General features: G+C 49.1%; 1 protein-coding gene across 1 annotated transcript; it reads left to right on the forward strand.

Moving 5' to 3' along the window:
* Positions 1-3,780: 3,780 nt before the first annotated feature.
* On the forward strand, positions 3,781-6,201 carry LOC135896484 (polyhomeotic-proximal chromatin protein-like). Its single transcript, XM_065424885.1, has 2 exons — positions 3,781-5,481; positions 5,575-6,201. Exons 1-2 carry the CDS (start codon positions 5,131-5,133, stop codon positions 5,971-5,973), a joined length of 750 nt encoding a protein of 249 aa, XP_065280957.1. The 5' UTR covers positions 3,781-5,130; the 3' UTR covers positions 5,974-6,201.
* The last annotated feature ends 3,935 nt before the right edge of the window (positions 6,202-10,136 follow it).

A 10,136-nucleotide genomic window follows, 5' to 3' on the forward strand; every position in this document is an offset into this window, starting at 1 on the left:
AATGCGGACGGATTCGCGGCACCACCACGTGCCCCATAGAGTCAATGTGTATCTATCCGTATAATTTCAGACGCAAGAACCCTTCACTGTCCGATTTTCATGTGTAAGAATCTGTCATTTCAGACGCAAGAAACCCTTCGCTGTCCGATTTTCTGGACTTTTTGCTGCGGCCGCAGGTCGGAAACGGCATTAATCAAAGCCAACATCGCTGTTTTGATTATCTGGCCGCCTCGAACCAGCGCTCTCTCCCGCAGATCCGCTGGCAGCCGTAGCCACCACCGTGGCAGTGCAAGGCTTAGCTGCTTCGACGTTCGCTATTAAGGTTCTTGCCGTTCGCTGCCGTGTTTTTCTTTGAAAGAATTCGCCGCTGTCAGTAGTGGCACCGACTCCGACTCTGTAATCCTCGCAATGGGCTTCGAAGCTTAGGAAGGAGAACGCGTTGCATTATGCCGGTTCCCGAAAGACGGCTTCGCCTCAGCACAGCAATGTTACGCGGTGAAGCGTACATAAAGTACTGCGGTGAAGCTTAACAAGCGTGGGAAGGGGCAATTGTCACGGGCACGGTGCGTATTCCATAAATATACACGCGCGCACCCGCCGTCTCCTGTCACAGCACTACGAGCACCGATGTGCCTAATAAGTGTACTGGCAGGCCTCCATAGCTTTTTCGCACGTGCCTGTGAGGATCTGAGCCATTAAGGGCAGTGAAAGACATGCATTCATTTTTTCGGACTGCCCGATTAGACTTTTCGGACGTTTTCGTGGTCCCTAGGGAGTACGAAAAATCGGACGTTGACTGTACAACTGACCAAGAGGATGCTTCAAAGGGTCTGTGGGGCGAATGCGTGGTGGAACGAGGACCAAAACAGATATGACTGTCGCATTGATCGGGAAAGGAAGTGTGCCCCCTCTTCTTTTGAAGGAGCTAGAGCTCAAAAAGTAAAGTGTTGGCTGACGCAAAGGTGCAGGTGACCCTCATCCAAACCAAAATAAACGCTTGAAAGTAGTGAAACACAAGAAGGAGGCATTGTGCGTGGGCTAAGGGTACGTCAGGACAGTTCAGGCTCACTTTCCAGCTGCTGAGAGAATCTCACTTGAGACAAAGTTTGGGCCTAATAACAATGATCTTGCTATCACTTGATAGAAATAGCTCATTTTCGAAAATATTTGCTTTGAATGCGTCTCTTTCTATACTTATTTCAAAATGCTCGACTCTATTTACACTGGGCTTTATTATCATTCTTCTTTTTCGAAGATATTTTATTTGCTGTGCATCTTACTGTCCCCTACCTTCAATTTTCTATTTTGAATAAAGTAAGCACTACTCCTCACTATTCAAACTTATGCTTTTTTTTAAATGGTTACATGAGAGTGACAGCATCGGGCAACGGGGTGTACCCTCCCCCCCCCCCTACACCTTCCAGCCCTGTCTTGACGTAAAATAAAGTTCTGTGTCGCTCAGAGAACTTGAACTTGTAAACTTGGTACACACCCTGATTAAGGAGCACGTTAAAGAACTTGTTTAAATTATCTCGTTGCTCATAAACCCTGATGTTTGCTTTGGGACGTGAAACCACGCGAATCAATTATTATTTTATGTATTTTCGACCACCTGGGGTTCTTGATCGCGGTCATTAACCTAAGTGCATGGTCGTTTTTCGTTGTCCGCCCCCTCATCGGAATGTGACCACCGCGAAAGGTCTGTGCTAATGCTAACCAGGAAACTTTAGCAGGTGGCACTGCGACAGCCAGTGAGTCGACAAAGAACATAAGCTAATTTTCCCAAGAAACTTCGCCTGCTTAATTCCGCAGTGCTCGTTTCGTTAAATATAACTCGTCTGTTTGATTTTTTTACATTAATGCGTTTTTTAGTAGCTGAGATTAAGTTTGAAGTTGATTATGATGAAAGAAAAACTTTATTTCTCGCTACGGCCGCTACATCCTTATTTCCAAGGCGTTTTCATGGCGCAGTTCCAGCGCTCGCTGGATGTTTGCCACGAGATATTGCTGTTGCTTGTTCAATATTGCTGTTGCTGTCGCTTGAGTCAATCCAGCCGGGTCAAGCGGCCTGAGCAGCTGTGATCGGGGCAGTTGGTAGAGGTGGGGACCGATAGTGGGACATTCCCAAATGACGTGCGGTCCATTGGAGTACACCGCTGAGCGGGGGCAGGTGGGTGCATGGGTCAGTAGAAATGCAGTTGTAGATGTGGAGGGCCCGTGCAGGGGGTTAAAAAGAATGCCCGCCGAGCCTCCCTCTCAGGGAGGCTCGGCGTATGTTCATATGTTGTCCCTATGTACTCCGCGCCTAGTTTTGCGGTTTGATAACGTCTAAATACTTAAATTGATTAGCGTGTACAAGTAAATTACCGACAGTAACATATGCAAAAGATATTAGGTTTGCCTTTTTGTTCTGGTGCGCCAGTTCGTTTATTGTAATTGATTTGCATGCCCCATAGCTTACAGTACTGATTGAAATTGTCCGAATGACGGTTTTTTGTTGGTCCATCGCATTGTTCTGGCATGTAAAATAACAAGGTCACGGGGAAGAACCTTCAACCTGTGATCATGTGTCGAATACGTTATCTTTCCTTAGACTATGTTACACGCCCTTGACAGCTGTTAGTTAAAAACGCATGAGGCTAACAGACAATAAAGTCAGGAAAAGCGTATCATCATCATCATCATCATCATCATCATCATCATCTTTATGACCACTGCAGGACGAAGGCCTCTCCCAGTGATATCCCGTTACCCTTGTACTGTGCTGGCTGACCCGATATTATAGACCTGCGAACTTCGTAATTTCATCACAAGACCTATCTACCGTCCTCGACTGCTCTTTCAGTCTCGTGCCACTCGTGCTGTAACTTTATTAGACTAACGCTTAACCGACCTACGCATTACATGGTCTGCCTAGCTCCACTTCTTCCTCTTAATGTCAACTAAGCAAAGGCGCATGCGCGAAGTTAACCGTTCTTTGCAACGCAGATGCTAACGGGAAATGGAAGTGACCGAAATGAGAACACCTGTTCCACATTACGCGCGCCAAGCTTTACCGTTGGGCTGGCGCGGCGGCCGTTCTTTTATCCGCTTACTAGATTATTAATTACAATAGCAATTTATTCGCAAACTTATCTCTACTTTTTTACCACTTTACCTCCCCCTCCCCTCTCTCCCCAGCGTAGGGTAGCAAACCGGATCTTTTTCTCTGGTTAACCTCCCTGCCTTTCCCCTTTCCTCTCTCTCTCTCTTACTCTCTCGCTCTATTCGGAAACTCCGAGCGAATTCTCGCCGTTGGCGTCGCCGTGATGTTCTGTGTAAACCCCAAGTGCGATTGGATCCCATCGTGCCCTGCGCCCCGCATGCTTTAGGTACGAGGGAAAGCGTGCCACGGTGAGCCGAGACGGATGGTGGTGACTTTATGCGCGCTGCCTTCACGCGTCCCCAATGTTTCTAAAGTCTGCAACTAAAAAGTTACCTGATATAATTAGTTCATTAGTAAACGAATTGTTTGGTTTTTCTCGCAAATAAGTATTGCCTGAGAGAGAGAGAGAGAGAAGTTTAATTATGCGAAATATATTTTGCCTGAGGTATATTCCTCTAGCCTGCTACTCGGCGTTGTGGGAAGGGAAAGAGGGATAGATAGATAGATAGATAGATAGATAGATAGATAGATAGATAGATAGATAGATAGATAGATAGATAGATAGATAGATAGATAGATAGATAGATAGATAGATAGATAGATAGATACGTATGGTATTCGTCAAGTTTAATACAGATCGGGTGGAAACCAGAAATAACCAATTTACTGTTTTCCCCGATTACGCAATTCGAACCACACGTCTAACGCTGCTTTTCGTTTTTCTCCTGCTTTCTTCCTGCTTTTCTTTTTTTTTGTTGAACGGGAGAACTACTAGCCTATCGAGTAGTGAGGGCAGTTGCAACAGAAAAAGACACCTTTCCATAGTCGCCCTCTAGTCTGAACCATAGTCCAAGGAGTTTTAAAACATGGTGTTCTGATGGCCCACATGAACTTCACACGGTAGAGCCATCGTAATTTATAGCGGGGCTACGCTTGGCCAGACAGATTGCAAGCCCAACCTCGAGCTCCCAAGGTTTTCGTTCGTGCGAACTATTTGTCAATGAATAGCTGGCTTCGATAATATTTCTATTTCGCTTAGATGTTCGCAAGAACATGTGGTTTAAGGCATGTCCTTACCACGTCCTTGCTAACCGCTTTAGCGCGAGAACATGCTTTCCACATACGAGCCGTATAAAGATCACGACTATTCTACGAACATGTCAGAATACATTATAATCTGCAGATGTGAGGTCACTCGGCACTGCCAAGTGCTCTTCATGTCATAAGCATTTTTATACGATCGCGCTCAGAATCTGCTTGGAAGGCGCCAACGCTAGCTCCGCGAAAGTAGGGGCTGGCAACGCAGTCTATGACCATTACGCCGCATCGCTTAGTTCTCTGAGAGGCCAGCAATAAATAAATATATTGAAAGGACGCAAGTAATCAAGCAAACTAGATCAACGAAACCACCAAGCCAGCCATACCCAATGAAAAACAAACAAGCGAGTGCGTATCACAGCTCTTCTCTTCTGAAAACTAGCCCTTGGCTTCTTCCCGGACAGACTTACCACTACGCGACTAGCACCCACAGCCAAGGTTACACACATCTTATTGTTCAGCTTCCAAGCGCGCAGGCGTAGCAGACACACTAGGCGTACGAGGCACATCAAAACTAAGAACAATTCGAAGGCAAATGCGAAAGGTCATTCTTACACGGCACGGAAACGCCCGAAGTACAGAGCAAATCATCGGTTCGCTTAATGCGCATCCACGCGTGAACGTAGTTTGAGCTTGAGACCGTGGTTAAAAATAGAAAACGAAACCAGACCCGACGCCAAGCGATGCAGACGTCATCGTCAGCAGACTTTCATCCGGGGCCTGACACGTTCCGATGCGTTCCGCGACGAACGGTCGTCAATCCGGCGGGTTCGGAAGTAGACGCTGTTAGCGAAACTGTGCAATAGGTGAGCGTTTTGTCGGGAACGCTCTCGGCGCTGTCGTGCCCGCTGTCCGTGAACTTGATTGACTGCACGCACGATAATCTCATGGCTGCTTTTAACATCGACTACACTCCTGCGAGCATCGTCACGATGCAAAGCCGGGCCGCGCCGCCGTACGACGGAAACCCGATCGAAATGCGCAGGCACTACTTCCACGGCACACTCGTCGACGTTCCGGTCCTTCTTGGTGGCACGCCACAGCTATTTGTTCGCATCCCCTGCGGACTGATGATGACCAGCTTGCCCAGCGGAGGTATGGACGGCAGGCCCCGGTGTCGGTTTGTCGTGCACTCCGTCCCTTGTTACCGCCCCGCGCTAGCTGGCTCCGGACCGTTTCCAGCGGTTGCCGTGCCCGCCTACGGAGAGATGGCACTGGCCGAGCCCGCCCCGATTCAGGTAATACTGCGCCAGATACTGAGTGCTGTGCCTGTCGTCCTCGTTGCGGGGCACGGCCAACCCCAGACCCTGACGCACACTCCGCTCGGCCAGGTTCCGATGCTTGCTCAGGTGTCGCCGGCCATCCCGGTTCAACGCCTGGGTGTGTCCGATGCCGCCGCCATGCCCGTACTACTGACACCAGTTTCAGCTGACGCCGACGCAGTGCCGCAAACGCCGGCCCTGATGGGGACGCCAGCTGCTCGGTCGATGAAGAAGCCGTCGGAGTGGACGGTGAACGAGGTCGCGGAGTTTATAAGGCAAATTCCGGGATGCGCCCGCTACGTCCGAGCGTTCCGGGCGCACCAGATCGACGGCGGCGCTTTGCTGCTCCTGTGCGAGCACCACCTTATCTCGGTGATGAACATCAGCGTTGGCGCGGCCGTCAAGATCCGTTCGGCGATAAGGTGGCTGCGCCGTAAGGAGAATGAAGGACCAGTGGGTCCACAGTGAACCATTTGCCTCCCCCGTGTGATGCTGAGTGCGTCGAGCATCGCTTTCTCTGACAGTGAATCCGGTTGTTGTTAATTCACATTTTGTGGCCAAGTCGCGCATAGACGCTAATCACGATTGGCGCTACGTTGCAGCCTACCACGTGACGTCATTAATGTTCAGCGTTGCAGTGCGTTACTGTAAAATGCTTTTATTTCGCGAAATAAATTATTTTGTGGGTCGTGTTTCCTCGCAGTCTCCTTTTGTAACCTTTGTTAATGGACACTGGTGTTACGGTACGTGGTCTCTCAGGTGCTGTCTGTGGTGTAGCCGACAGACCACGTTGGAAGACTATTGCGTGGCGTGAACTCCAGGAACGCCGCCTCACTGGAGCGACGATCATCACGTCTGCCTAAGTAAACTACGTGAATCAATGCGTGCGACATGGAGATTACACCGAAAGAAGACGTTTCAGTCCTTTGGTCACCTGGACTTGCCCTAGCACAGCCAGTCAATGCACTCAAAACTTCCCGCGTAGTGATCGAGAATGTTGCTCCTTCGAACGATAAGGCGACCGTCTTGGCCTTACGCGCAATCGATAAACGCTTGGCTTTGCTGGCAGTATGCGCTACTCTCACGTACGTCACGAGTGCTTCGTTCGTTGTCCTGTGGTGGTATTACTGCGATAGTACAATTATGAACACTCCATGAGAATTTTCGGCGTTGCCGCAATGGCTCCGTGTCAAGTGCGGTAGGATCCTATATTGCGCCTCGTGCACTGTATGCCCCGGGTGCGAAAGGCCGGAGACGACTCAGCGCTCGTAAGTGAATGCCAAAATGTTCACCCGGCACGAACTGTAGGGGACGTTCACCTTCCATTTGTTCTGGGATGCAAAGCGAACCGAGGCATTCATTGGTCAGCGGCTGAAATAAGCAAGGTAAGTTTAGATTATTGGTGTACAAGCAAAAGCAGAGAAGCGATCGATAGAGCCGTAGCCATAGCAGGCATAAGCAAAGTTCTAATGAAGATACCTTTTTTTAGGCTTGTAGCGCAACTCGCAACGAGTCATCATCGTCATACGGAACCTCCGGTTGCCACACGAAACGCTGTGGTTATAGTGCGCCTACGTAAGCAGCCAAAGCGCCATACTAAAGCTATTTTGTGTTGAGACTCGCCGTTTGACTCGCCGGTTGTGTGCACGGCGAGTCAAACGGAAGAAAATATTAATATATCGATGGAAGCATACGCTTTCTACGTGTGCTTGCATGAGTGCGTGTCTGGTCAAACAAGTACTACACGAACCTTATGCTTGAACGCGCATGCAGCTGCTGTGATATCTATATGTGCGATACCACGGCGTCTGTGTATGAGAACGCGGTGTTACAAAGAAGCAACTATGGAGAGAGCGAGAGAGACAGAGAGAGAAAGGATAGGGAAGGCATGGAGGTCAACCATTCGAGCATCCGGTTTGCTACACTACACTGGGGGTAGTGTAGTGAAATCAAGAAAAAGAAATGGGCATGGGCAGGACATGTAATGCGGAGGGAAGATAACCGATGGTCATTAAGGGTTACGGAGTGGATTCCAAGGGAAGGGAAGCGTAGCAGGGGGCGGCAGAAAGTTAGGTGGGCGGATGAGATTAAGAAGTTTGCAGGGACGACGTGGCCACAATTAGTACATGACCGGGGTTGTTGGAGAAGTATGGGAGAGGCCTTTGCCCTGCAGTGGGCGTAACCAGGCTGATGATGATGATGACTGGGGGTAAGGTAAAGGGGAATAGAAAGAGGGAGAGTTGAGTGCAGGTGGGAGGATGCACAGGAACTCCCACGAGCGGTGCAAACACATGGCAACACGTGGAGAGTGCAAACGAAGGCAAGCAAGGAATGCGCTGCCAGGGACTGGCTCCCACGCGAGATAGCGATCAGGTCGGCCGATTGGCCGCTCTAGTGTTATGTACACTCTACCGGCCTGAGCTTTCGTTTGTTGATTCCAGATGAGTACACGTTGAATGGATTGTCCACCCCACTCGAAAAAAAAACTGAAAAAATTTTTTTACAGAGGCGATCTGAATACTTACGTGAACCAGAACGCAGATTTGTAGATGGTACATGGGAACAAAAGCTTCGACTGGGCATTGTTCACTGTTGCCAAGGTACGTGCGAAACCGCCTATACTACCACCTCTTGTCCTACTGGTCTCCTGCTTTGCCTTCCTTTCTTTCTTGAAACCACAAAGAAATTGCGGCTTCGAGCCGCATAGCAGCACCACTTGTTAAACAGTTCAACAGAAGCATCTATAAACTTTATTGTCTTTCAGTTCTTTGTCGACGACGTGTTGAAGGTTTATTGACCTTCCGCAACAACAGTTGTGGCGGTTGTCAGCCTGAAACCACCGTGGTATTCTAGAATTATTAGTTTCGTGCTTAGTCACAGGTAGCAGCCTGCGTTAGTTTGCGCCCAAGAGCTAATACACCGTATACGAGTGCGTTCAATCTAACAGGAGCTTTTGTCTACGTTGTTCGATGTGACCTTCTCCCGCTTTCCTGCAACAATCTGTTGACCTTCGTTTTTAACCACGTGTTCTAACTGAGATACTCCTACATTCTTCTGAGAATATGTGAACAATCTATCGACGCTGTGTAACAACCACGTGTTCTAATAGAGCTCTCCTACGTTCTTCTAAAAGGTGGATAATATATGCACTCTCTGCAGCAACGAGGTGTCCAGAGTGAACTACTCGTATGCTCTTTAGAGAAGATGTGGACAATCCATTGACAATATTTAACAATCACCTGTTCAGACTGAGCGACCCCTACGACCTTCCGAGAAGATCTATAACAACCAGGTGTTCGAACTGAACTACACACACGTTCTTCTAAGAAGTGGACAATCTATTAACTCTAAGAACCACGTGTTCCAGGTGAGCTACTCCTACGTTTTTTTAGAGGTCTAAAAAATCTATTGGGCCCTTTGTGACAACCACATGTCCAAACTGAGCTACTCCTACGCTCTACTAATGAGATGTGGACATTCTATTGACCCTCTGAAACACCCACGTGTTCCGAGCTACTCCTATACTCTTTAGAGAAGGTGTGTATTGACCATTTGTAACAACCACGCGTTTAAACTGAGCTTCGACTACCTACAGTAACGTTGCGCTAACAGAAGTGTCCCCACTGTTTCGGCTAAATGGGTGCCTATGTGGCATTCAAATTTCACACCGACGAACGGCTCTGCCTGAATGCCCATTGCTCCTGTGAGATCCCATGACGTCACTTCTGCTGCACTCCTTGCGTGCCAAAATAGTAAAAAAGTGGGTACAGTCGACATCACTTTCCAATACTTAAGTGCCTCATCAAGCACAACGCATTGTTCGGTGATATGCATCCCGTGCAATTTCTCCGTGCATTAAATTTAATGTCCCTTTTGTTCCTTCCCTGTCTGCTCAGATGAGAATAAACGAGAACTGCACGTAACCTGCGACTACGCACAGGGTGTGGAATTTACGGGAACGAAACGGTGCCGCCGTCTCCCACTCGACACGCCACATTTCGCCCGTATAGCCTCGCCGGATACGCTCGCACTAGTATGACGAAATAGTCCCACCACTCTGTCCTTGAACATTTCTCTGTCCGGCATCGCTACGGACAACGCGTACTTCTTCCTTATATAGTGTCAGCTCGACTTCTGGCTCAACCCACTCTCGTCGTGTTCGCGTAAACGTGGTCGAGTCGGGACGAGTTTAACTCCTGACTCGACCCCCTCTCACCGTACTCGTGTAAACGTGGTCGAGTCAGGACGAGTTTAACTCGACCTCTGACTCGACCCGCTCTGTTCGTGTTCGTGTAAACGTGGTCGAGTCGGGAGGAGTTTAACTCTACTTCTGACTCGACCCACTCTCGTCGTGTTCGTCTAAACGTGGTCGAGTCGGGCCGAGTTCAACTCCTGACTCGACCCCCTCTCGCCGTGCTAGTGCAAACGTGGTCGAGTCAGGACGAGTTTAACTCGACCTCTGACTCGACCCGCTCTATTCGTGTAAACGTGGTCGAGTCGGGACGAGTTTAACTCGACTTCTGACTCGACCCGCTCTCGTCGCGTTCGTGCAAACGCGGTCGAGTCGGATCGAGTGTAAGTCGAGTTCTGACTCGACCCGCTCGCGCGCAGAGTTCACGTAAGCGAAGCTT

This window comes from Dermacentor albipictus, chromosome 6 (assembly GCF_038994185.2).
Source record: "Dermacentor albipictus isolate Rhodes 1998 colony chromosome 6, USDA_Dalb.pri_finalv2, whole genome shotgun sequence".
NCBI classification, from domain to species: Eukaryota; Metazoa; Arthropoda; class Arachnida; order Ixodida; family Ixodidae; genus Dermacentor; species Dermacentor albipictus.

Excerpts from the sequence above, each read along its gene's own strand:
- LOC135896484 (XM_065424885.1), top strand. The coding sequence starts at position 5,131 with ATGGCTGCTTTTAACATCGACTACACTCCTGCGAGCATCGTCACGATG. Across the intron at positions 5,482-5,574 it reads CCGAGCCCGCCCCGATTCAG|GTTCCGATGCTTGCTCAGGT; the intron begins GTAATACTGCGC and ends CCGCTCGGCCAG.